General features: G+C 26.7%; 7 protein-coding genes across 7 annotated transcripts; 3 read left to right on the top strand and 4 right to left on the bottom strand.

Annotated features, from left to right (window-relative positions):
- The first annotated feature begins 36 nt into the window (after positions 1-36).
- On the top strand, positions 37-1719 carry LOC128962140 (uncharacterized). Its single transcript, XM_054308494.1, has 3 exons — positions 37-281; positions 362-646; positions 1417-1719. Exons 1-3 carry the CDS (start codon positions 37-39, stop codon positions 1673-1675), a joined length of 789 nt encoding a protein of 262 aa, XP_054164469.1. The 3' UTR covers positions 1676-1719.
- A 568-nt stretch (positions 1720-2287) lies between these two features.
- Positions 2288-4671, top strand: LOC128962131 (protein Wnt-2b-A-like). The gene is made up of 5 exons (XM_054308483.1): positions 2288-2304; positions 3342-3571; positions 3634-3959; positions 4042-4542; positions 4627-4671. The coding sequence occupies exons 1-5, from the start codon at positions 2288-2290 to the stop codon at positions 4669-4671; spliced, it is 1119 nt and encodes a 372-aa protein (XP_054164458.1).
- A 486-nt stretch (positions 4672-5157) lies between these two features.
- LOC128962120 (GATA zinc finger domain-containing protein 15-like) lies at positions 5158-5822 on the bottom strand. The gene is made up of 2 exons (XM_054308472.1): positions 5299-5822; positions 5158-5218 (listed from the first exon to the last, which is right to left on the bottom strand). Exons 1-2 carry the CDS (start codon positions 5820-5822, stop codon positions 5158-5160), a joined length of 585 nt encoding a protein of 194 aa, XP_054164447.1.
- Positions 5823-10105: 4283 nt separating this feature from the next.
- LOC128962114 (uncharacterized) lies at positions 10106-13110 on the bottom strand. Its single transcript, XM_054308459.1, has 3 exons — positions 12894-13110; positions 10768-11507; positions 10106-10665 (listed from the first exon to the last, which is right to left on the bottom strand). Exons 1-3 carry the CDS (start codon positions 13073-13075, stop codon positions 10106-10108), a joined length of 1482 nt encoding a protein of 493 aa, XP_054164434.1. The 5' UTR covers positions 13076-13110.
- A 2235-nt stretch (positions 13111-15345) lies between these two features.
- LOC128962104 (uncharacterized) lies at positions 15346-21253 on the bottom strand. Its single transcript, XM_054308447.1, has 5 exons — positions 20625-21253; positions 19798-20542; positions 18890-19310; positions 17199-18481; positions 15346-15899 (listed from the first exon to the last, which is right to left on the bottom strand). Exons 1-5 carry the CDS (start codon positions 21243-21245, stop codon positions 15346-15348), a joined length of 3624 nt encoding a protein of 1207 aa, XP_054164422.1. The 5' UTR covers positions 21246-21253.
- A 782-nt stretch (positions 21254-22035) lies between these two features.
- LOC128962096 (uncharacterized oxidoreductase MexAM1_META1p0182-like) lies at positions 22036-23322 on the top strand. The gene is made up of 3 exons (XM_054308435.1): positions 22036-22509; positions 22873-22979; positions 23069-23322. The coding sequence occupies exons 1-3, from the start codon at positions 22036-22038 to the stop codon at positions 23298-23300; spliced, it is 813 nt and encodes a 270-aa protein (XP_054164410.1). The 3' UTR covers positions 23301-23322.
- Positions 23323-24285: 963 nt separating this feature from the next.
- Positions 24286-26672, bottom strand: LOC128962087 (uncharacterized). The gene is made up of 4 exons (XM_054308423.1): positions 26471-26672; positions 25468-26165; positions 25237-25407; positions 24286-24893 (listed from the first exon to the last, which is right to left on the bottom strand). The coding sequence occupies exons 1-4, from the start codon at positions 26650-26652 to the stop codon at positions 24286-24288; spliced, it is 1659 nt and encodes a 552-aa protein (XP_054164398.1). The 5' UTR covers positions 26653-26672.
- Positions 26673-27450: the final 778 nt, after the last annotated feature.

The raw sequence follows: 27450 nt of genomic DNA, 5'->3' as shown, positions 1-27450 counted from the left end.
TAAAGAAAAGATATTTATATTTATATTTAAAAAAATATGTTTAAAATTTTTATTTCACTATTGTTTTCCATAACAATAATAATAATAACAACTATCGGTAATCATATAGTAGTGGTCAGTGGCCAACAAACAACAACACCTAATAATAATAATAATAATAGCATACCGTGTAATAAAAACGGCGAAAAACAAGTGGACGCACTGTTGGCCCGTGTATTGACTTTCGGTGATTCTGGCCGCGAGTTTCCCGAATCTCAAGACCAGATACCGGCGTTTTGCAAGTAATTACTTAATTTGAATTAGATTTTATCACAAAAAAAACTAATAATTATTTAAATAATTTATTTTTTTCCCGAAAAAGTGAAACACAATTATTAGTTAAATCAGTGGAACAGTATGTAAAAAAATGTACAAAAACACAACTATCCAAACAATTGTTTTCCGTCTATGTATTTACAATTAAATCACAATTGACACAACTGTGCAAAACCAAACCGACCCAACGGCTCCGGGATATGTTGTCGGCATCCAAATGTGTTAATCGGGCGAAACCAGTGTTTACGAAATGTGTCCAGAGGACAGTCGACCACTTGCAACGTATCCGATTGCTGGCCTCGGATACCATGAAAATACCGCACCTGTGCTGGTAAGTGATGGTTGAGTTACATAATAATAATTATTAGTATTATTATAATTAGTAACATATGATATGATATAATTTAAAAAAAAATTATTTTAATATTATTTGTTTTATTTTAATAATATTATTAGTATTACAATTAGTTACATATGATATAATTATTTTTATTTATTTTGATATTATTTGTTTTATTTTAATATTATTATTATAATTAGTAACATATGATATGATATATGAATTTTTTTTATAAAAATTTATTTTAATATTAGTATAATTATAATTAGTAACATATGATATATGAATTTTTATATTTTTTAAAATATTATTATTATTACTATAAAATAATTTATAGATAATTTATGAGTTGATTTTTTTAGGAGTAGAAAATTAATATATATATATATTAATATAAAATATTATTTATTTATTTTTTTAAATTAAAGTATAATTAAATTTTTAAAAAAAAACTTTAGTTTCTAAAAAACATTATTATTATTAACACATTTTAATTTATAATAATAATAATAATATACTGGTATAATATTATGTTAGAAATTTAAACAAAAAAATTATTTATAATAATATAATAATTAATAAATTGTTGTTTTTTAAAACTGTTTATTACAATCGTATTAATAATTAATTAATAAATTAAATAGTTTTTCAACATTTAATTTAATTAACTTTTTTATAGAAATATAATAATAACAATAATAGTTTGTTTATAAAAAATAATTAATAATTATTTTTAATTAATTAATTAATTTTATTACCAGTGAATACAATACAAACAAACAGTGCAATCGGGAGGGATCGGCAAAAATAACCGACTGTACGGACAGGGATATGGAAATTGTCGACCGTTTTGTCGACAGTGTGGCCGGCAATTCAATGAACCTATTGTGCGGCGATTATGACGAGTCATCCGATAAGTGTAAATCATTGCCGAAATTACCGAAAAATATCAAAAAACCACAAAAATTTAAATCATTTTTCATACCATCTATTGAAGTAATATCCAGTTTGCAGTCATAATAGATAGACAGACAGTTAGACAGACAGTTAGACAGACAGTTAGACAGACAGGCAGACAATGTTTTTTTCAATTCATACAAATCATATCATAATCTGTATATAAATTGAATATTTTTTTTGAAACTTTTAACATAAAAAAAATATTATTATTATTATTATTATTATTATTAACAATATATATATATATACTAAATACTAAATAAATGTTTTATTTTTATTTCAACGAAATTGCTATTCAAAAATAAAATTCATTACTTAATCGGTTTGTATGCATGTATGTATGCGTGTGTGTGTGTATGTGTGTGTGTATGTGTGTGTATGTGTGTGTATATGTATGCATGTATGTATGCATGTATGTATGCGTGTGTGTGTGTATGTGTGTATGCGTGTGTGTGTGTGTATGTGTGTATGTGTATCTGTGTGTATGTGTATGTGCCGTGAGATTTGAGACTAATTTATAGGGATTATCGACACTTGATTACACCTTTTCATTGTAATAGTAATACCCAATAAAAAAAACTACATTAACATATATACTGTATTACATAGTGAGTGAATAAAATAAAGAGAGAGAGCTTATGTAGGTATAGAGGAAAGGGATTATAGCAGTTGATGTGCCAGCAATCAGTGTGTGTGTGTGTGTGTGTGTGTGTGTGTGTGTGTGTGTGTAATCTATTATTGTATAGTACAGTATAATTTCTACCTAATGTTATATAAAACTTTATAAAAGTAATAATAATAATAATACAAATAAAAACTACAACATTAGTTATTTTATTCAAAATTTTAAACATTACTTAGAGCTCCTCTCATATTACATGAGTTTTTTTCTATAGAGGTATGTTATGCTAATGTGTGTGTGTGTGTGTGTGTATGTATGTGTATGTATCTATGTGTGTGTGTGTGTGTATGTGTGTATGTATGTATCTATGTGTGTGTGTGACCTTATTGTTAAAAATTGAATATCCATTAAAATATTATCAATACAACCAACAAAAAAAACCCCTAAATAATCCATGAGCACAGTTAGATTACAAACACATAAAACACACACACACACACACACACACACACACACTCATACAGTTAGTTTAAAATTTTCAGAGATACCAGTGCTCCATGGTCAAATATATATATATATGACAAAAAATACTATGACTGTCCTAGCCAATTTACTAGTCAATCAACAATATATATAAAAATGTCAATATTTGAAAGTTTTTTTTAAAAATAATAATATTTTATATCTATTTATTAAATAAATAATTATGTATTAATTATTTGTTTGTCTATGAAAATCATGTTTCAATATTATTATTTAATTATTAATAAAAAACTAACTATTATTAACTGGTCTATAATAATAATCATAATCTATATTAACAACAATTTATGTGATGCCAAGTGGTGGTAAATTATTAATAATAATAATAATAATTTTATTATTATTTATTAGTTTTTTTTATAATTTAATTTTAATTTTTAATCAACTATTATATATCATATATTAATTGTTTTCAAATATTTTATTTACTATATATTAAATAGGAATATATATATATATATATATATAAAGTATTATTTAAATAAATTTCAATTTTACAATTCAATTGTTTATTTGATAATAATTAATAACAAAATTTTATATATAATATATAAAATATAGGCTATTGAGTCAATACGATGGCGGGGACAGTCGTCTAGTTTGCCGTCGGATACCCGGTCTGGACAGACAACAGCGACAACTATGCGCTAAACATCCGCAGCTAATGCGGTCGCTGGCATCGGGCGTACGGCTGGCCATCGATGAGTGTCAGCGCCAGTTTGCCAGTCATCGCTGGAACTGTACTACCAGTCCCAGTGATAGTACACTGTTTGGTAGACATGTTATCAATGGTTAGACCAAACATATCTATATATAAATATATTATACAGTGTTGTTGTTGTTGTTTGTATAGCCCTGAGCCGGGAGACAGCGTTCATCTATGCCATCACCAGTGCCGGTGCCGTCTACTCCATAGCCCGCTGGTGTAGTGGTGGCACAGGTAGCCAATTGTTGATGACCACTGGTTGCACTAGTAGTTGCGATCTGAACCGTTTGTCTACTACTACGGGTAGTGGTGGTCGCGGATGGGACTCGCGCGGCCAGTTTTCATGGGGCGGCTGTTCACCCGATCTACGATCGGCCGCACGATTTGTCCACCAGTTTACCGATACGGGCGAACTAGCCAATCGGGACTCGACAGCGGCAATGTATTTGCATAATAATCAAGTGGGCCGTCAGGTAGTTAGTTATATATGGGTAGATCCTATCAAACATCTACCACTAAACACCAGTTCCTCTCATTGTTATCTATATATTATAGGCTGTCCTCCGTACGGCCCGTATTGTATGCAAGTGTCACGGTGTCAGTGCCTCGTGTTTGGCCCGAACTTGTTGGCGAACTCTACCATCGTTTCGGACGGTCAGCAACCGACTAATGGACAGATATAGACGGGCCAGGCATGTCAGGGACAGCCAGACAACACAGATGATGGCCCACAGACTACCACCACCACTGAGACAACGGTTGTCGCAAACTAGAGGCAGACGCCATCATTATTATAATAGGATAGGGGAACGGGATGCTAGTGCTGCTGCTACTGGTGCTGATCAGCTCATATATCTGGATGTATCGCCTGACTATTGTCATGTAAATCCTAAACAAGGATTATATGGTACTGAGGGTCGCCAGTGTAACAAAACGTCAACCGGTACTGATAGTTGCGAACATGTTTGTTGCGGTAGTGGCTATCGTACTGAACGGCTGTCCCTTAGCTACCGATGCCAATGCAAGTTCTACTGGTGCTGCTATGTTAAGTGCCAGGTATTCAATTACAACATTGTATAGTCTATACAGTTTTATACAGTACTTTAACTATATTATTATTATTATTATTATTCAATATAGGTATGCACCAAAATACAGACCCTAAATACATGTAGAAGCTATTAGTGACCACCAATTATTTTGGACAGCCGTGTGATTTAGCTACTAGTGTGCATCTATACTATACAGTGGTATCAACTAAACTAAGTCAATATATATATATATATATAATGATATTAATTACTTATTTATTTAAGAAAAAAAAACAATAATTTTATTTATAAATCTATAATTAATTAATTAATTGATAATAATTAAACAAAAAAATAATATTTATGCACCACAAAATAATCTTACTAATTAAATTGATTAAATTAAATTTAATTAATAAATTATCACTAAACTATATATATATATATATATATATACATAAATAAACAAAATCTAATATATAACTATATAACTATATAACTAAATTAATAAATAAATAATGATGTTTTTCTAATAACAACAATGAAAATATTATATATATATATATATATATAWAATGTAATTAATTTTTTTTAAAAAAATTTAAAATAAATAATTTTTTTTGTAATTTTTGCATTTTTTTTAAGTTTCGGTCAATAGTTGGGCACTTTGTTCGGCATTCATGTTTTGCAGGCTATGAAGTCTATTATATACCCAAAAAAAAAATCAAATAAAATTAATTAATTAATTAATATATATATATATATATCTATGATTACATACCGACACCTATTTCGTGAACAACTTTTACGACAGCCGTTAATACGTTTACTAATGTCGCGCCGGGACGTGATTATGGCGTACCGTTTGTATCGACACAAACGGTTACAATTGTCGGCGCACTCGCGAAACAATACGTGTACCGACTTTGCGGACATTACGGCCGATATTAGTGCCGGCGGACAATCAGTCGTATTGGCCGCCGCTAATTGGCTGCCGATATTTGTGTCCATTTTGTTGTTATCATTATTAGTAGTAGTATTTGTTTGTAGGTCTGTGTTTTTGTTGTTGTTGTTGTTGTTTAGGACAGTCGTTATATTATTGCAACCATTGGTGTCCGAGTAGTCGGTAATCAAATTATGATTATTATTATTAGTATGGTTTGGTTGGATAGTATTGGTTTGTTGACTATTACTACTACTACTATTACTACCGGTGCTGCTACTAATCGACCGGTTGTGTACAATACACAATACAATGATAACAATGGCCAACAATTGGCCGTTAATTGTCTTATAAATACCCATAAAATTGAATGATTTTTTTTTGATGAATTATTTGTAGTTATTATTATAGTTTTATAGTTTAAATATAAATATAATTTTTTTTTTCATACAAACAAGTCAATGGTTGACTAATAATAATAATTATTATAATAAAATGTGATAAATATATATTTTATTTTTCAAAAAAAAAAATATATATATATATATTATATCTTAACAAATAACGATTGATACGTGATTTTTATGCAATTATTATTTTATTTTATTTTTTTTTTATTTAAATGCATCATTTAATTTACGTATATATATATATTTTTTTTATTTGTACAAATAAATATTATAACTGTTAAGTAAAGTTACATTTAAAAAAAAATTTCTTTAAACTATAATAATAATAATATTAAATTTCAATATTTCTATAGAAAAATAAAATATAATTATTTTTTATAAAAAAAATTATAAACTTATGATTTTTTTAAAGATTTAAATAATAAAATATTTACTATAATTTAATATTTATATTAGTCATATTATTCATAGTAATTAATTTAAAATAAAAATAATAATAATGTTAAAAATCTATATTAATTTACACAAATGTTTTAAAGTTTACTTATTTTAAAAATATTTATTATTATCATAATAATATATATAATTAAAAAATTAAATAATTATATATATTTTAAATAAAAGTATATTATTTATACATTCAATTATTATAATAATTGTATATAAAGATATTTATCAATGTTAATATTTTTTATTATATTATAATATATAGATTTTTATTTAATATTTATAATATTATTTGATAAACATTTAGATATAATTAAAGTTTTTTGAATAGAAAATTAAAAATTTAATTTTTAAACTGTTAATTATTTTTTAAGTTAATTAATATTTTTAGCAAAAAATAGTAATAAATATTTTTAAGAAATAACATAGCTATATAATTTATAATTATATTTTATAATTTATTTTTTTATTAATATTATTTTATTATTATATTTAAAAAAAATAATTTATATATATATATTTAGTATAATATCTATAAAATCTTTTGTATTATAAATATAATATTTTGACATCAAATAAAATTATAAACTAAATATTATTATTATATTTTAATTAAGTCACTGTAATCAATATTAAAATCTATTGTTTAATAAATTATTAGTATGAATATTATTATTGATTAATTAATTTATAAACATTGATATGATTCAATCAATTATTAAATATTTGTGTTTAACAAACAAACAGTTTGTATAGTTTTATATAAATTTGTTTACGTAAATAAGTAATAATTTATTTCAAAAAAAATAAAATAAAATAAATATACCTGTATATATAATCATAGTAATATTAAATATAATAATAATAATAACTAAAATAAATAAATAATATTTTTTGTTTAGATAGGCGTTACTAAAATAAATTGCTTAAATCTATTGTATACACTGTATATACAGTATAAAGTTTATAAATTATAAACAAATATAATAATCAATATAAATATATACATGTAAGTTATATTATATTACTGTATATATAAATATATAAATCTGTATATATATATATACAGTATATATATATACTAAAATATATATTTAGTAATTAAAACTAAAACAATAGTTGAAAAAAATACTTAATCTATTAATATTAGATAAATATATTTACTCTATTAACTAAATAATAAATATTATGCTCAAAAAAAAAACAAATGTTTTTATAATATAAATTAATTTATAATAATAATAATAATAAATTAAAAAAAAATAATAGTATTCAATAACTATGACTAATAAAATATTATTTCATTATCAATTTTATAACTATACAAAAAAAACTATAATCAAATATAATAACTTTATATATATATATATATATATATATATATACTTATTTGAAATTTATTTACTTGTATATATATACTGTATAAAGTTTTTTTTATTATTAATTAATTATTATTAATAACTTTTTTTTAGATAAAAATAAGTTTAGTTACAAATTAATAAATTAGTTTATATTTATTATTATTATGCATGTATATTATATACAGTATTAGTATATATATTGATATATAGTGAAACATCCAATAATAATAAAAAATAATAATAATTATAACGTCAATCTAATTTACAGTATGTGTATGTGTGTGTGTGTACTATATACTGATTGTACTGTACTTTTGTATGGGAGTAGAGAGTCACGGAGTCAATGTGATGGTTGTCTATGAGATAGAGTAGTAGAGGATAGACACCCAAACATAAAGACAAACACCCAAACAACACACAGACACTACTTGTACTTGAACTGTACATAATATACGGTATATATATATAGAGAGTATATACTGTATATGATATATAATGCGGATAATCATAAAACTGGTGGTTCTGTTATAGTGAACACTAAAAACAAAAAACAAAATAATTTTTTTATTTAATAATTTTATTGATCTCTCTCTCTCTCTCTCTCTCTCTCTCTCTTTCTTTCTTTCTCTCTCTCTCTCTCTCTCTCTCTCTCTCTCTCTCTCTCTCTCTCTCTCTCTCTCTCTCTCTCTCTCTCTCTCTCTCTCTCTCTCTCTCTCTCTCTCTCTCTCTCTATCCGAAACATATACAGTATATATGTGCCCAATAAAACGGGTTATGTATATATAAACTGTGTGTATATATATACAGTATATATAATGTCCATTAAGTTTACTGTACTGTATAAACATTATAAAAGTATAATAAAAAAAATTTTTTTATTTGCTATGACTCATATAGTAGAGTACAAATCGTCAATAATGGCATCAATTATATATATATCAAGAATATTCTGTAATATATATATATATATATATATATATGTATTTTTCTACACTATTATTAAGTTATATATATATATCATATATATGTATCTTATAATAAATGATTATTATAATAAAAATTCATTAATTTGCTAATATATATTATAGTGTAAAAAAAATAAAATTGACTTTAATATTATATATATATTTATATATATATAATCTGTATAAACTATTAAATTATTTTATTAAATTGTTATTTTGTGTGTGAATATACATTATTTTAATTTTTTTTAGTTATTTTTATGTAAAAGCTTTTAATATGTTTTAACTTTGTTTTTTTGTGGCTATTTTTATAAAACTATTAGATTCAAAATTTTAATATAAGTTTATTTATTTTGTGAATTGTTGTTTGAAATATTATACTTAATAAATATAATACTAATAAAATAATTTATGATTATTATTATTATTATTGAATAAAATTATAATAATTAAATAAATATAACTGAAATAAACTTTTTTAAAAATATATATTAATAGCTTTCAAAAAAATGTAATAATATTTATTTATTAAATAAATTAACAATAATTATATGTATGTATAGTAGTTTATATTTATTATTATAAAAAAAAACATTAAACATGATTAGATTTTTTTTTAATATATAAAAATGCAAATATTAAATATTAAAAATATAATTATTAATATTATACTAATTTTTAAAATAAATAATAATAATAATAATGAAATCTAATTTAATAAAAAATTTACATAATGGAAATTAAATAGCAAATAAATAACATATTTATTAATTTTATATTAAATAAACAAATTTATTTTTACACTATTGAAACTATAAATTAATAAAACAAAATTAAATTAATTTAATATCTAATTAATTACTTATAAATTATTATATACTGTATTGTAAATTACAAATGTTTTATATCAATAATATAAATTTTATTATCATTTTTTGTTTTTAAAATAATATTTTTTTTGTGACAAATATTCATTATATAAATATGTTTTAATAATTTTATTGTTTGCATGTTTTTTTTAAAAAGTTATCATATTATTTATATTTATGTATTATTTAAAATTAAATTTAAATTATATTTATATATTTAATGATAGTATTTATATTATATATATATCATATAATTATATAATTAATAATTACAATAATTATCACACAATAAATAATGCAATAATTTATAGCATAACAAAAAAAATTTAAAATTTAATTTAATATAATTTTATCATATATTTTATAGCTATATATATATATATATATTTAAAATTTATATAACAAACATAATAAATTATTAGCACTTAAATATATATATATATATTTTTTTTAAAAATTTGTTAGTTTTTTTTAAATATTAAATTAATATATATATATATAGACTTATCGTATGAATAGTTTATTTAAGCAAAAATTTTTTTAATTTAATTTAATTTAATTAATAAAATCAAAAATCTTATCATCAGTTTTGTTTAGCATACTTTACACGTCGACTTACGGCTAACGGTGCCATCAGTGTTGGCGGCACCGGTATCACCACCACTGGTGGTTGGGTACTCCTTATTAGGATCTTTACCATCAAAATATAGACGGATGGCATAGTATTCAGTTTTGTTGACCGACATATTGGACACCATTAGTGTCTGAAACGATTGATCGCCATTGGCTTCAAGTGCCGGACGGTTACCATTGCTAGAAAATACTGTAACAGTTTCGCAACTGTTTATTAGCCACTGTTGTTGTTGGTTACCGACGACAGCACCGTTGGCAGCGGCCGACCATTGATCCCCGGATACATAGTCGGCAATTGTGCGCTTAAGTTCCGCATAGTTTTTATGCAATACAATAGTCCGACTTTCCAGATACAGGGGCTGCTTATTGTTGTTGTTGTTGTGTGACTCTGACGGTGGCTGTACGTCCACAGCACCGGCACCGGCAGCACCGGTACCATTGGCCCGACCTTTAATATAGGCTATCCTCAAAAATCGTATGTAATCACCGGTATCTCTTGCTATAGACATTTGTTTGTTAGCTAATGGGTGTGTTAGATTAGGATAGATAGTTAGCGCACAGTTAGCTTATTTATATACTAAATAGTGGTTAATATAATATATATATAAATATATATAATTACATGACTTGAGTTTCATGTCCACCGATTCGGCGTTCAGAAACTGGACGCCACTGTTGGCTGTCAACCACTTGTAGGCCTTACCTACCAGTGCCGACTGTGACTCGTATTTTGGCCTACGAAACATCGAACCCTTTTCAATCAAATCGGGCATAAAGTCGATGACCGATACCAGGCCATCCTGGCGGCCGCCCAACAAATAAAATACACGCAACACATATACCGTACGGGCCGACCACTGAGTCGATTGTGTATACCCGGTATCTAACTGGCCATCCGATGTTGCCGTAAAACCTACGGTCTGTACATTAAGTATACGGCCATTGATCGTGTCGTCATCGTTCAAACGTCTGACCACATCATCGATAGTTTCTAAACACTTATCATCGCCACCACCGCCGCCGCCGCCGCCCCCGCCGTTGCCCACCACTTGTTGTTCGGGTTTATAATCGCTAAACTGTATAATTATTGGTTGATTGCCGTACGGCTGCTGTTGGACTGCTGGCCGTATCCATAGGCGCAACATAGTTACCCGATAGTTGGCCGTTACCCGACCGGGCGGTGCCGCACCTCCCGGTACATCCGTTAGTTCGTTGCTTCGGTAGACAATCAGTATCTGTTTGCTAATAGCTTCTCCCCGTTCAATAACCAACTGTATGATTGCCGATACTGTTTCACAGTTGACTACATCCCATCGGCTACCTGTCCTCTCTAGCCATTTGTTAGCGTAGTCGACGAGTGCACTGTTTTTTTCCAGAAAAAAAAATTTAAATTAAATTAAAAATACAATTTTATAATATATTTATAGTTTTTAAAAAAATTTTTATTTATAGTTATTATTGTTATTTTTATTATTATTAATAATAATATTATATAAATATACCATACTATATACAGTATATATATATATACAGTACTTATAGATTTCTAGTTTAATATATTATTAATTTACAAACAATTAAATAATAATAATTTTAAAGTTTTTTTTTGTAAATTGACAATTAAATAACAATTTTTGTTTAATTATTAAAAAAAAAATTTAAGTTAATTAATATTTTTAGCTAAACAAAAATTTGATAATTATTTATCACAATTGTAATATATTAGTTTTAATTAAATTTTATATATTTTTTTTAATTATTATTATTAATATTACTGTATTATTATTTAGTATTAAAATTATATCAACTATTAACAAAAATAATTTAGTTTTAATATACTGTATTAAAATTACGGTATTATTTAAAAAATATTTATTTAATCTGTTTTTTTTTAATTATTTGATACATAATATTTTCATAATACATAATAAAATTTTGTTGTTTTTGTTAGCTAATTAAATTTATTGTAATTTATAATTTTTAAATAATAAATCAATAAGATTGTAAACAATATATTGTTCAATAATTATTATGTGATAACTTAACTAAAATAAATAAATAATATTTTAATAGATAGGCGTATAACTCAAAAAATCAAATTGATTAAATACAATTATATATAAACAGTTACATTTTAATTAATCAATAATAATAATAATAATAATAACTATATGAATTAATGTTATCTCAATTATATTGTATATACAGTATAACTTATATAGATTTAATCAATATATTGAATATATTATTTTTTTGAATATTAAATATAATCAACAACAAAAAAAAGCAACAGTTAAACAAAATGTTGAATTTAACTAAATTTAGATAATTATAATAATACAATATATATTTATATATAATAAATATTTTAATAAAAATATTAATAAAAAAATAACTAATTAAAATCAAATATATTTAAAATAGTATAATAATAATAATAATATAAATATTTGTAATTATTATTTTTTGTTTATAATTTAATTATTTCTTATAAATATTTATAATTAATCTAAAAATTAGTATAAAAATTAATACTTAATTAATACTTAAATTAATACTTAAATTAATAATAATATTCAATGATTATTAAAAAAAAATTATATCACAATTACTAATACAATAATACCTAACAATTACTAATACAACAACAAAAATATTATTTCAATAAATATATATATATATATATATATATATATACAGTATATATAAAACAAATCAATCAATCAGTCAATCAAATCAATTACTTACTAATAGTCAACGCTTTTGTTGTTACCATCTCTGGTATGTTTAACAGTGGGTGCAAAATCAACAAACGATAGCCTGGCCTCACGGGGTATGTCCTCATCAAACACTAGTATGTCATCGAGATTTCCCTGTCGTTTCTCAATACGCTTCTGCATCCGTTCCTTACATACTGACATACCAGCCATTGTTGTTGTTTGAAATTAATTAAAAATTAATTAATTAATTTTGTTGAGAATTAATTAGTATTATTGATAATTTTGTTGTTTTTTTTTACTTATTAGGCATATATATACAAACAGTTATATATATATTAGAAACACTTAAATAAAATAAATATCAATTCAATATATATGTGTTGTTAGTCTGTATATACACTGGTGTTGACAACAAACAAACCAACAAAAAAATAGGAGACCAACTCAATGGTGATGTGATGGTTGTCTTAGAGATGCAGTTATAGAGAGAGAGAGAGAGAGAGAGAGAGAGAGAGAGAGAGAGAGAGAGAGAGAGAGAGAGAGAGAGAGAGAGAGAGATCAATATAACTATTAAATTCGTGTAATATTTTTAAGTGTTTTTATATATATATATATATATATACAGTATTTTTGTTGTTAGTGTTCACTATACCAGAACCACCAGTTTTTTTTGATGATTATCCGCATTAGATATCATATATACTTTATATGTATATTTAATGTATATATATATATATTCAGATATATATACAGTATGTCTATATGTTTGGGTGTTTGTCTGTATGTCTCTCTCTCTCTCTYTCTCTCTCTTTCTCTCTCTTTCTCTCTCTTTCTCTCTCTTTCTCTCTCTTTCTCTCTCTTTCTCTCTCTTTCTCTCTCTTTCTCTCTCTTTCTCTCTCTTTCTCTCTCTTTCTCTCTCTTTCTCTCTCTTTCTCTCTCTTTCTCTCTCTTTCTCTCTCTTCTCTCTCTCTTCTCTCTCTCTTTCTTTCTCTTTCTCTCTCTTTCTCTCTCTTTCTCTCTCTTTCTCTCTCTCTCTCTCTCTCTCTCTCTCTCTCTCTCTTGTCTATCTATCCGAGACATCAATACAATACATGCGCCCAATAGAAAAACGGGATCAACTGTATGGTTGGTATATATATACAGTATATACTGTACTGTATAACCATATGATATGTCCATTTACTGTACAGAGTTTAGTACTAAATTATACAGTAATTTATAGCTATGACCCATATTTTATCCGTAAAATTGCAATATATATGTATAGTATATACTGTAATAYAGTATACATACAGAATATTCTGTATGTTTATACGTAATAATTTTTATGTATACTACTATTAATTTATTTATATACATAATAATAATAATAATAATAATATATCTTACTATATTAAATAATTATATATATATATATATATATATCATTAAAATTTATTAATATATTTTACTATTAAAAATATAATGTACTGTATATGTATATATATATTCAAAAAAATCATATTGATTTTTTTTGAACATATATTTTTATTTTTTGTGTATTATTTGAAAAAATTTTAGTTCAATTAACAATTTAATCGTTTAATTTTTTGTTGTTTGTTGTTGTAAACTATTTATAAAACTAAATTCAATTGATATTTAATAGTTATATTCACTAATAATAATAATAATCATAAATTATTATTAATATTGAATATAATAAAAATTTTATTTTCTCAAACATAAGATTATTTTATATTCATGTAATAAATGATTTTTTATTATTATTATTATTATAAATAGAAATTAATTCAAATATAATAATAATATTAATAATAATATTTATTTGTCAAATCGATTAACAATAAAAAAATATATATGAAGTTTATATTTATATATATATATATAAAACATTAAACATTATTATAAAAAATATTTTTTTTATATAGAAATTCACACAAAAATTCATTAAAATAAAACAAAAAATATTAAAAATATTAAAATAAAAATTAAGTTTTGTTAATTGAAAATATAAATATTAGAAAAAATAAATAAAAATATATCTATTAATTATAGAAAAAAAATTATACTTATTATTAATTTTTAAAAATAAATATTATACAATATATAAAAATAAAATATAAACAAACAAACAAAACGTAATTAAAAAAATTAAAAAATAGTTTTTAGATTTTATAGCTATTAATATGTATTTATTTTTTTTATAGATATACACAAACAAAAAAATATGATTATAATAAATAAAACTATTGAAAGTTTTATTAGAAAATATTAATATTACAAAAAATATAAATAATAATAAATAAATACAATATATATTAAAAATTATAATTTTTAAAAATATAATACAATATGTGTGTATAAAGAAAAATAAGTTTATTTATTTAAATTATCATAAATTATTATAAAAATTAGTATTAATTTAATAGCTAATATTAATATGTATTTATTTTATATATATATATATATATAWAAAATTACTACGATGATGATTTAATTTTATAGATAACCATGGTCATTGTCAACAATTGTAGGCCAACTACCAAACCCAATGTATGGCCCATATTTGGCCAATAACTAGACTCATCAATCTTGTATAACTTGAGTACCATTGGTACCGTACCTGGCAATGGTAGGCATCTGGTCCAACCATACAGCTGAATCAATAGGCAATCAAATGTATATTTCATATAACTGATCCGGGCTATTGACTGGGGTAACCAATGTAGATCCTGGGGTCGTGAATTGAAAAATAGTGTTACTATTAATATCAGCTGAAATAATATGATTAGACTGGCTATCATAGTGTTGGTGCTATTGTTGATAGTGGTGTTGTTGTATAATAGACAGCTGACTAGTTTGGCCAGACATTGGGTGCACAGTATGTTCAACATGTAGACAGTATAGTAGATGATAAACGATTGCCATGATTGATGATAGTCGACCAGATAGACATAGATGGCCAACGATAGGCTCAGTGGTATTAGTTCGACAATAGTTGATACCCAGTAGTAGATGCCCGGGCTATACCAACCTATTTTTTGTTTGTGGGGTTTAGGTGTGTATGTGTGTGTGTGTGTTTGTGTGTGTGTGTGTGTGTGTGTGTGTGTGTGTGTGTGTGTKTGTGTGTGTGTGTGTATGTGTAAGTATATTAAAGTTTATGTGTGTGTAAAATATATTCAAGTTTATGTATGTGTATGTATGTATGTGTAAGTATATTCAAGTTTATGTATGTATGTATGTATGTATGTATGTATGTATGTATGTGTATGTGTAAGTATATTCAAGTTTATGTATGTATGTATGTATGTATGTATGTATGTATGTATGTATGTATGTATGTATGTATGTATGTATGTATGTATGTATGTATGTATGTATGTATGTATGTATGTATGTATGTATGTATGTATGTATGTATGTATGTATGTATGTATGTATGTATGTATGTATGTATGTATGTATGTATGTATGTATGTATGTATGTATGTATGTATGTATGTATGTATGTATGTATGTATGTATGTATGTATGTATGTATGTATGTATGTATGTATGTATGTATGTATGTATGTATGTATGTATGTATGTATGTATGTATGTATGTATGTATGTATGTATGTATGTATGTATGTATGTATGTATGTATGTATGTATGTATGTATGTATGTATGTATGTATGTATGTATGTATGTATGTATGTATGTATGTATGTATGTATGTATGTATGTATGTATGTATGTATGTATGTATGTATGTATGTATGTATGTATGTATGTATGTATGTATGTATGTATGTATGTATGTATGTATGTATGTATGTATGTATGTATGTATGTATGTATGTATGTGTATGTGTAAGTATATTCAAGTTTATGTGTGTGTGTGTGTGTGTGTTTAGGTATATTCAAGTTTATGTATGTGTATGTGTGTGTAGGTATATTCAAGTTTATGTGTATGTGTGTGTGTGTAAGTATATTCAAGTTTATGTRTGTGTGTGTGTGTGTGTAAGTATATTCAAGTTTATGTATGTGTGTGTGTGTGTGTGTGTGTGTGTGTGTTTAGGTATATTCAAGTTTATGTATGTGTATGTGTGTTAGTATATTCAAGTTTATGTATGTATGTATGTATGTGTGTGTAATGATAATAATAAAAATAAAATTATTTTTAAACTTTGATAAAAATATTGATTTTTTTTCTAAATATTAAAATAAAATATACAAATATTTATATTATACTTTAAAATTAATTATATATTATTATTATTATTGATATTAATTAATTATTATTATAAAATTATATATATATATATATATATTATATATATATTTACCGTTTTGATGTTCGGTAATTGTCAGCTTAATTTCCCGATAATATTTCAATACAGTTAACAGGGCTGTCGACATATTGATAATAATAAGCCATAAAACATTTAGGGTAATAGCTTGTTTAAGTGATAGCTCAGTACGCTGTCGGTGCCGGGTATTAGTATCGGCAACTATACACAATCGGCCAACTAATTGGTCCAACAATTGCCTATCGTAACAACAATCAGTTTTATTTAGTACGATATCCATATTATAATGATAGATGATTATCAGGGCTAATGGCAGTATGAATGTCGCGGACAGTATGTTTATCAGACAGTTTGGCCAACAATAGTAGTTTGATTGTAATTGACGGCTAAGTAATGTTTGGAAATCGGTAGCGGAAAACCATTGTTTTTTGTTGGCCAAAAATTTCTGACCATGAATCGTCGGTATCATTGATTGGTCGCCGATCATCTGATCCCCGAGTAATCGGTTATCCCGGCGTTGTTTGGCTACTAATTTGTCGACCAATTGGTTGCCCACCGAATCGCCGCCCGAAGCCGTTGCAACTTTCAATAGCCATTCAATGGGTACATCACTGGCCCTGATATGTCTATTGGTTGTCTCGCTCACCGACTGTTTCAATTGTCGGGGACATCCCTGATATATAGGTCGACCCCCACTACTGGCCAACACATAGACTGAATCAAACAATTGCATCAGTTCTTGGTTTGGCTGATGAATGGTGACAACGATTGTCATATTACTGTAGGATTGGGTCAACCGTTTCAGACACTGGATGACCGCAAGTGCTGAACAACTGTCCAAACCGGATGTCGGTTCGTCAATGAACATGAGTTCAGGTTTTCGATGGCCAGTCAGTTCGCTGGCTATAACCAGGCGTTTCAATTCACCGCCACTACACTGGTCGACACTAGTTTGGCCGTCGGCAATATCGTTACCGATAAGCAATTGACCGATAAGATTGGCGACAATTGATTGGTGATCTATCGGCTGCTGTTGTTGGCCACTGTTTTTCAATTTCGATGCATACAGTAGTGTCTGTTTGATAGTTAAACCCGACAGTAGATGATCGCCGATATTTTGACTGATAAAACATGTTTGACTAATATTTCGGGAATAATAGACAACATTATCGGCTATTGATTGACCATTGATTTGATGGCCACTATTATTCAGACAACGCAATAGTGTTGTCTTACCCGATCCCGACGGTCCCATAATTGCGTTCAACGATTGTTTAGTAAAACTACCCGTAATATTGTCCAATATTTTCAATGATTTGTTTTTTGATGAATTTGTTTTCAAAATAAATTGATTTAATTTTATATCTACTGTTAAATTAAGCCATACTATAGCTAAATGTTTATTAATTTTATTATTATTATTATTATGATTTTCAACATTACTATTGGTAATTAAATTAGTAATAAAATTATTATTATTATTATTATTGAGGTTATCATAACTATTTAAATCATAATTTGTTGTATAATTTACTGATTTATTATTACTATTATTATTATTACTTAAAAAATAGTTTTTAATTAATTTATTTCTATTCAATAACTTAACACTTGTTTCATACAATAAGTTTGAATTTTTTTCAATCATTAAACAATTGTCTAATATATCATAAATTTTTTTGATAGTAATTTGTTGATTGATATGAAATTTTAGATAAAAACCAAACCAAACAATCATTAGGACAGTTAGCCAATAGATATGTGTCTGAACTAATAGTTGCCTAAACTGGTTGTCATCATCCATGAGGTCATAATCATTTAAAATCAATGATTTTATTGTTGATGTTGTCTTATTTGATGTTTGCCGCCCACACCTACCGCTACCACCATATAGTATGATAAGCAACAAATTGAATACTAGCTTAAAATAGGTTAGTTGGCTAACCAATTGCAACATGGGTTTCATATGGGATAGTCGTATGAAAAAATTTGCATACGGTTTCATCAGAAACATCAGTGATGTTACCGACATATAGGCCAGTAGTTTAGATTTTTGGCCAACTAGTGTACCGACTAATGTTGCCAACAATTGATTGATTAACATTGTTATGAGTATGACATACATAAGCCATAGGCTACGATTGAAATCTAACAGTGCCCAATATGTATAGATTAGTACCAAGCTAAATGTCAGTGCATAGAGTATGGTTATACATGTGTCGACAATTATTATTGATAATATTATTATTTTCCAATTGTACCATGCTGATTTTATTATAAAAAACACATAAAATAAAACAAATTATAAAGGTAAATAAATTAATAATTAATTAACTACTACTATTACTAAAAATCTAAAAATAAATTAAAAATATTATTTTAAAAAATAATATTATATAAAATAATATTTAAAAAATAATATTTAAAAATAATAAAAATGATATTAAAAAATAATACAGTAATAAATGATAAAAGTATTACTTAAAAGTAATAAAAGTATTAATAATAATAAAGTAATTAAATTAAAAAAATATTATTATTATTAATATACTGTTAGTTATAAGTGAAATATTATATTTATATTACTACAGTATATTTATATATACTGTATATAAATTATATATATATTACTTACAATTTCTATATTCATCTAATAATAGATGTATATTATCGGCAAACCTATTGACAATAATAACTGAATGCATTGAATATGCAAAATAATAATTCAATACCAGATGATTGACGCTCATACCCAATAGAAAACTATCGTCAACCCATTGCATACAGGTGCCCGTATACAGATCCGGATCAAAACACCCGGTACTCATCAATGACTGATCAGTTATAAACAAACGGACAAACAATTGAAACACAGTAAACATGGTTAGCTCAAGTAGCCATCGATGATCAGTATATCTATTGCTACCAAATGTACATTTCAAGGATCGACCAGTTATTACCCATAGATCATCAAAACTAAATGGTTTCAATTGACTATTGTATCCTATAAATTGGTTTTCCTGTATTAGATTAGTAGTCAAACATTTTCTAATAGCCAATTGTTTTCGATTTGTTTGTCTCAATCTATCCGATAGTCGCTGACCATCACTACTATCACCCGATTCTTGTGACGACAATTTCATCAATACTTCAATCGGTACATCAGTTTTACGTAATTTAATACCAGTGCTGGTTGTGGTGGTAGTTGTGGTCAACCAGTTCCTCAATTGCCGGGGACTGTCATCATAGATACATTGACCACTTTTGGCCAATACATAGCAACTATCAAACAGTTTCAGTAGTTCCTGGTTTGGCTGATGAATGCTGACTACCAGTGCTATGTTATGTCTATTTGCTAACTGTTTCAGACATTTGATTAACTAATGATATTTAAAATATAGAGACAAACAAACAAAAATTAATTACATTTTAATTACATTTTTTGTTGTTGAAAATACATACCTCTAGTGCTGCGGTCGAGTCGAGACCGGTTGTCGGCTCATCCATACAAACAAGGTTTGGCATCACTACCGAAGTCAACTGTAGTCCGATAGCTATACGTTTACGTTGGCCACCACTACAGTCGCCGATACGCTGGTCATCGATATCATTGATCAATAGTTCGGTCATCAGTTTATGGACCAGTTTTTTATGATTAACAACACATCCAGTAGTTGTTAATAATAAACTATTATTAACTTTCGATGAATACATGAGCGCTTCTCCTACTGTTAGTTCATCGTTAAGTAGTAGTTGTTGTTGTTGTCCACCAATCATATGGTTTAGACAAACAAATCGTCGGACAATTGGCCGATCACGGGTACAATACACTAGGGACTGGTCACTGATTCGGTAGCTATCGTTGGTCCCGATATTCATCAAACAATTCAATAGTGTTGTCTTACCCGATCCCGAGGCACCCATCAGCCCGGTTAGCTGACCGAAACTAATTTGACCGCATAGTTCACGTAGTATTACCCGATTTGCAGGTAATCCCGTTAATCCTGTCCACAGTCTACTACTACTACTACTACTACTAACTGTTAGATTACTCCAAGCAATTGCAACACTATTATCAAGCATTTTGTTTTGTTTTTATTTTATATAAAAATAATTAATTAAATAACAATTTATTTATAAAAAAAAATTAATTAATTAAATATCTAAAAACCTTATGTTTTTTTATAAAATAATATTATTATTATATTTTAATTAAATTTCAATGCTTACTATAACTTTTTAAAAATAAATAATATGTTTTTAATATTTTAATATTGTGTGTGTGTGTTTGTAATTTTAAATACTAAAATTTAAATAATCTAAATAATAATTAATTAATTAGTAATTGCAATGTAGTATTATTAATATTTAAAAAATGCTATAATTATTAAATTTTTATTAAATTTAAAAAATAAATCTAATTTATATACAATAAAATGTATTATATTATTAGAAATTGATATCTAAAATGACTTATAACTTATTTAAAAATAAAATTAATCTATAATGTTATTTTATTTTTTTTGATATTAGTATTATTTAGTATCAATGTTTAGTAACTATGATATTATCAATATATATATATATATATATATATATATATATATATTAAATACTAATACAGTACAAAATTATACAGTACAAATACATTGATTTTATTTTTAGTGCAAAAATAAATATTTATAAAAAAAATATTTACTGTATTTATTTTAATACCAGTAATTAATATGAGTTTTATTTTTTAAAAAATAATAATAATTTTTTTTGTTATTATCAACAAATAATAATAATATTATTATTTTTTAAATAATTTACTGTACTTTAACTCTACTATAAAAAAAATATATAATTAATAAATAAATAATTACATCCAATGTCTGTCAACTATAATTTCGATGGAAAGGTAGCCCTGATTACCGGTTCGAGTTCGGGTATCGGTGCAGCCATTGCCGAATTGTTTGCCAAATCGGGTGCATCGGTAGTAATAACTGGCCATCGATCGGACGATGTGGCCCGTGTGGCCAGCCGGTGTTCACAGGTATTGCCAGCCAATCAATTGTCGGCCGATCGACTATTGGAAGTGGTAGCCGATTTTGCCAGTATGCGCGACATTGAACGCCTGGTCGATCAGACTGTCCGCAAGTTTGGCAAACTGGACATACTGGTCAACTGTGCCGGTTTGTTTGCACAGACCCGATTCGAGGACAGGGATTACTATAGTAAATATCATAGGGTAATGATGATCAACTTGAATTCGGCTGTCTATTTGACCCACCTGTGCGTGGATGAGTTGGCCAAAACTCGCGGTGCGGTTATCAACATATCTAGTATACGGTCATTGGTGTCGGTATGTTTGTGTGTGTGTGTGTGTGTGTGTATTTGTCTATATTTATGAATGTGTGGGTGGGTGGGTGTGTATGTATGTGTGTGAGTGTGTGTGTGTATGTATGTATGTGTGTGTATGTATGTATGTATGTATGTATGTGTGAGTGTGTTTATTTATATGTGTGTGAGTGTGTATGTATATATATGTATGTCTGTGTAGGTGTGTGTTTGTTTGTATATGTGTATGTGTGTGTGTGTGTGTATTTATGTATGTATATCAATGTGTGTGTGTGTGTGTGTTTGCACGTATATATACTTGTGTTTGTGTGTGTGTGTGTATGTGATTGTAATAGTTATTAATTATTTTTATTATTATAAATAATAGTGTAAACAGAATATACCGTATAATATATCAAAGGCCGGTCTCGATATGTTTACCAAATGTTTGGCCGCAGAGTTGGGTCCGAAAGGCATACGAGTTAATTCAGTCAAGTATGATATGATAGGATGACATACCCTTCCTTACCATAACCTACCGTTCCTTAACTATATTCAATATATATATATATACTGTATAATAGTCCCGGTTGTGTAATGACCAATATATTGACAAACAATTTGGGTATCAGTCGGGAGGAAAGCGAACAAATAGATACGGCTACCGGTGCCCAATATCCGGTTGGCCGGTGTGGCCAAGGTCTAGATATTGCCAATCTGGTCGGCTATTTGGCCAGTTCGGAGGCATCGTTCATTACCGGCAGTATTGTCGTAGCCGATGGCGGACATCTGGCCGCTAATGTACCGACCGATTGATAGTCTCAAACAAATAATTATTAATAGATTTGTATTTTTTTTAATTTTATTAATTAATTATTTTTAATTATAGGAAAAATTGATATTAATATTATATATATATATATTCTCTAAATAATAAATTACTTTATAATAATAATAATAATTTAATTTAAAATAAATTAAACTTTATTTACTTGTAAAATGAAAATATTTTTATTTTATTTTTTAAAACTCATACATATTTTGTTTGTTAGTTTTTTTTGTTAAAAAAAATATTTCGAAATTTTATTTTATATTTATTTAAATATTAAATAAATATTTAATGTTTTTTCTTAAAAAAAAGAAATTTATAAAAATTATTTGACTAATTGTTAAAAAAATTTATACAATTTGTTTGTTTGTTGTTAATAATCATATATAATATATATATTAAAATTTGTTTAATGTTTTTTTTAATAGTAATAATTTAATTTAATGTTATAAGTTATAAACAAATATATATATAAATATATTTATAATAAAAGATAACATTAGTGTAGTATAAAAATGATTTTTAAAAAAAATTATTATTGTTTTATTTTGCAATCATTTTTTTAATGTGCGTATAATAATAATAATAACTACAATTCAGGTAACAAATTATTTTTAAAAAAAAGTTTTTAATTTACTGTATATAATATATATATATATAATAATAATATAATATACAGCACTTTAGAAAATTATATTTAAAAACAAACAAAAAATTGTATATATTTTTTGTCAAAAATAATTTTGTTGATTGAATTTGATTGTAATATAACTAAAAAAAAATTCAAACATAAATTATATATATATATATATATGAATGTGATATATAATTATATATAATTATAGATTTAAATTAAATGCAAATTTAAATTAACAATATTTTTTTGGTTAGTTTCTAATCAATCAATTATTTTTTGATTAATACATTAATATTTATAATTAAAAAAATAAATAATAATAATTAATATCGTAATTACATAATAGTACAGGTTTTTTGCTTATCATCATCATTACCACCACTACCATCACTACTATTACTACTACCATCATCAGCAGCACTGGTAGTACTAGTAGGTGTGTCCACTGCTGCTGCTGCTGCCGGTGCTGGTGATGGTAATCCCTGTTTATCTGGTAACTGATGATCGACACCATAATAGCCGACATCAAAGTAGATCTTAACTGCAAAATACTCGGACCGATTGATCGATCGACTGGTGGACAGTATAGCCTGAAAACTTTGATCACTGTTTGTCTCCAACGACTGTTTCAAATTGTTTACCGAAAATACTGGTACTGTTTCGCAACTAAACAACGACCACCTGTACTGGTCGGGTACATCCCGTGACCACTCCTGACGACTGGCCATAAACTCGTTGACCAGACGTTTGACTTCGGCGTACGACTTGTACACTACAAACGATTGCGACTCGAGATAGACGGGCGGCGGCGGTGGCAGCGTTGCCGACGACTCAGGTATGTCGACGGGTACGTCCCGGGGCTTAGTATAGGCCAGTCGTAGTATACGTATATAATCTCCTGTTTCCCTGATGGCCGACATCTGTTTGGTGTTTATTGATACCACTATTTATTACAATAAAATAAATTTATTTAATAAATATTTAATTATTTTATTTATTTAATAAGTATTTAATTATTTAATTAATTAAATAACTATTTAATTATTTTATTTACTTAATAATTATTTAATTATTTTATTTATTTAATAACTATTTAATTATTTAATTAGTATTTAATTAATTTAATAAGTATTTAATTAATTTAATAAGTATTTAATTAATTTAATAAAGTATTTAATTATATAATTTAATAAGTATTTAATTAATTTAATAAAGTATTTAATTATATAATTTAATTCAGTATTTAATTAATTAATTTAATTAATTTTTTGTTGCATTCAATTTACTTGACTTAAGTTTGACGTCCATTGAAACGGCCGAACAATAGTTAATCTCCGGATTATCGGACAACCATTTGCTGGCCTTTTCCAGTATAAACTGTTGGGATTCAAACACCGGGCGTTTGAATATCGATCCTCCGGATAGACATTGGGGTATAAAATCGGCAAAACCTACTTCTTGGTCAAATATTTCCGATCCCAATGTATAGTAAACACGGAGGACGTATACAATCTTACCGATCAATGGCCTGGACTGGCCAGTAGTTTCCGTATTCACTTGCCATTGATTACCGGCCCTGAAGGCCAGTGTCTGGATATTCAAGATTTTACCGTTAAATTCCTGGTTATTGATCGCATGGTTCAGCCGTTTGATTACGTCATCAACCGATTCAAACTGATGTCGGTCTTTGTCCACGAGTTTCGGTATAAAATCTCTGTACTGTAGGACAGGTGGCAGTGAATTGTTTTGATCATCCGTTTGGCCGGCAGTACAACCATTGATCGGCTGATCGTTGTTGACCACCGGTCGACTGACCACTTCATCGACAGCAGTCATCTCAAAGCTCTTATCATTACCACCACAACTATCGGTGACTACCACTACCTGTTGTTCGGGTCTATCATTGAACTGTAGGCTTATCCGATGATTATGTTGTTGTTGGGCATACTGTGCTGCCGATGATCGGATCCATAAGCGTAACATTGTTACCCGAAAGTGTAGGACATGTCGACCGGGCGGTACCGAACCCCCCGGCAGCGAATTCAAATCGGCCAACTTGTTTAGCCGCCGACGGGTTAGTATTTGTTTGCCAACTGTTTCGCCGCCATCCCCTATAGACAATTGTATGGTAACGCCCGGCACTGTTTCACAGTTGACGACATCCCATCGGCTACCTGTCCTCTCTAGCCATTTGTTGGCGTAGTCGACGAGTGCACTGTTTTTTGTATTGTTTGTTGTGTTAATTGTCCCGAAAATAAACAATAAATTAATTTTTAAAAAATAAAATTAAATATATATATATTAAATAATATTAAATAATATTAAATAATATTAAATAATATTAAATAATATTAAATAATATTAAATAATATTAAATAATATTAAATAAATGAACTATAAATGATTAATTAAAATTATTATTATTAATATATAATAAAAATAGTTTTTTAAACAAATATTATATACACACATATAAATTATATAATATTTTAAATTTTAAAAATACAAACAAACACTTACTAAAAGTCTACACTTTTATCGTAACCATCAATAGTATGTTTAACAGTGGGTGCAAAATCAACAAACGATAGCCTGGCCTCACGGGGTATGTCCTCATCAAACACTAGTATGTCATCCAATAGTGATTGTCGTTTTTGGTTACGTTTTTGCATCCGAAGTTTGCCCACCGAAAAGCCGGCCATTTGTTTGGTTGTCGGGTATTATATCCGAAAATTATTTATATATATACTATATATTTATTTTTTTCTCTCTAATTATCATTTAATATTAAATTATTACTATTATTATTATTTGACAATAAAAACAATATTAAATATTTAATTGGTAACCCCCGTCATCCCATCCCACCATACAAATACCGGGGTATGCATAGAAAGATGATGGGGGGGGGGTACCCACACTGTATTGATATATATATATATATATATGTATACTGTTTATATAATTAGTGAAATATATAAACAAATAAATATCACAACAAATGTGTATATACTGTATATACTATTGATAAATAGGGAGTCGGACTACTACTACTGACAGACTCACGGAGTCAATGTGATGGTTGTCTAAGAGATAATGTAAAGGATAGACACCCAAACACACATACAGACACATACATACATACACTACTGAATATATAATACCGTATATATATATACGGTTTATACTGTATATAATGGGAATACTCATAAAACTGGTGATTCTGTAGTAGTAAACACTAAAAACTATTATTTAACACATTTATTGATCTCTCTCTCTCTCTCTCTCTCTCTCTCTCTCTCTCTCTCTCTCTCTCTCTCTCTCTCTCTCTCTCTTWCTCTCTCTCTCTCCGAGACATATACAGTATACATGCGCCCAATAAAACGGAATCTACTGTATATGGTTGATACAGTAAATAGTATACAGTGTAACATATGTACTGAATAATCATTAGGTTTTATTTATTAGTTTTATTAATAAAAAATTTATATTAATATTAT

Source organism: Oppia nitens, unplaced genomic scaffold (genome assembly GCF_028296485.1).
Source record: "Oppia nitens isolate AA-2021 unplaced genomic scaffold, nextdenovo-longstitch-racon4-pilon3 scaffold14_pilon_pilon_pilon, whole genome shotgun sequence".
In the NCBI taxonomy this organism is placed as follows: Eukaryota; Metazoa; Arthropoda; class Arachnida; order Sarcoptiformes; family Oppiidae; genus Oppia; species Oppia nitens.
Note: the sequence above shows the minus strand (reverse complement) of the source record. Positions and strands in the feature narration are given on the sequence as shown.

What these genes read in the sequence shown, in the direction of transcription:
- LOC128962140 (XM_054308494.1), top strand. Translation starts at nt 37, where the DNA reads ATGTTTAAAATTTTTATTTCACTATTGTTTTCCATAACAATAATAATA. An exon ending in CAGATACCGGCGTTTTGCAA is followed by an intron (nt 282 to 361) that starts GTAATTACTTAA and finishes TTCCCGAAAAAG; the next exon opens with TGAAACACAATTATTAGTTA. An exon ending in AAAATACCGCACCTGTGCTG is followed by an intron (nt 647 to 1,416) that starts GTAAGTGATGGT and finishes TTTTATTACCAG; the next exon opens with TGAATACAATACAAACAAAC.
- LOC128962131 (XM_054308483.1), top strand. An exon ending in TGGTAGACATGTTATCAATG is followed by an intron (nt 3,572 to 3,633) that starts GTTAGACCAAAC and finishes TTGTTTGTATAG; the next exon opens with CCCTGAGCCGGGAGACAGCG. An exon ending in ATAATCAAGTGGGCCGTCAG is followed by an intron (nt 3,960 to 4,041) that starts GTAGTTAGTTAT and finishes TATATATTATAG; the next exon opens with GCTGTCCTCCGTACGGCCCG.
- LOC128962120 (XM_054308472.1), bottom strand. Translation starts at nt 5,822, where the DNA reads ATGGGTATTTATAAGACAATTAACGGCCAATTGTTGGCCATTGTTATC. An exon ending in TGTTCACGAAATAGGTGTCG is followed by an intron (nt 5,219 to 5,298) that starts GTATGTAATCAT and finishes GGTATATAATAG; the next exon opens with ACTTCATAGCCTGCAAAACA.
- LOC128962114 (XM_054308459.1), bottom strand. Translation starts at nt 13,075, where the DNA reads ATGGCTGGTATGTCAGTATGTAAGGAACGGATGCAGAAGCGTATTGAG. An exon ending in AACAAAAGCGTTGACTATTA is followed by an intron (nt 11,508 to 12,893) that starts GTAAGTAATTGA and finishes GGAAAAAAACAG; the next exon opens with TGCACTCGTCGACTACGCTA. An exon ending in GGACATGAAACTCAAGTCAT is followed by an intron (nt 10,666 to 10,767) that starts GTAATTATATAT and finishes CACACCCATTAG; the next exon opens with CTAACAAACAAATGTCTATA.
- LOC128962104 (XM_054308447.1), bottom strand. Translation starts at nt 21,245, where the DNA reads ATGCTTGATAATAGTGTTGCAATTGCTTGGAGTAATCTAACAGTTAGT. An exon ending in ACTCGACCGCAGCACTAGAG is followed by an intron (nt 20,543 to 20,624) that starts GTATGTATTTTC and finishes AAATATCATTAG; the next exon opens with TTAATCAAATGTCTGAAACA. An exon ending in ACTGTCCTAATGATTGTTTG is followed by an intron (nt 18,482 to 18,889) that starts GTTTGGTTTTTA and finishes TTCATCAAAAAA; the next exon opens with CAAATCATTGAAAATATTGG.
- LOC128962096 (XM_054308435.1), top strand. Translation starts at nt 22,036, where the DNA reads ATGTCTGTCAACTATAATTTCGATGGAAAGGTAGCCCTGATTACCGGT. An exon ending in GTATACGGTCATTGGTGTCG is followed by an intron (nt 22,510 to 22,872) that starts GTATGTTTGTGT and finishes TATAAATAATAG; the next exon opens with TGTAAACAGAATATACCGTA. An exon ending in ATACGAGTTAATTCAGTCAA is followed by an intron (nt 22,980 to 23,068) that starts GTATGATATGAT and finishes ACTGTATAATAG; the next exon opens with TCCCGGTTGTGTAATGACCA.
- LOC128962087 (XM_054308423.1), bottom strand. Translation starts at nt 26,652, where the DNA reads ATGGCCGGCTTTTCGGTGGGCAAACTTCGGATGCAAAAACGTAACCAA. An exon ending in CCAGTCCAGGCCATTGATCG is followed by an intron (nt 25,408 to 25,467) that starts GTAAGATTGTAT and finishes TATTTGACCAAG; the next exon opens with AAGTAGGTTTTGCCGATTTT. An exon ending in GGACGTCAAACTTAAGTCAA is followed by an intron (nt 24,894 to 25,236) that starts GTAAATTGAATG and finishes TGTAATAAATAG; the next exon opens with TGGTATCAATAAACACCAAA.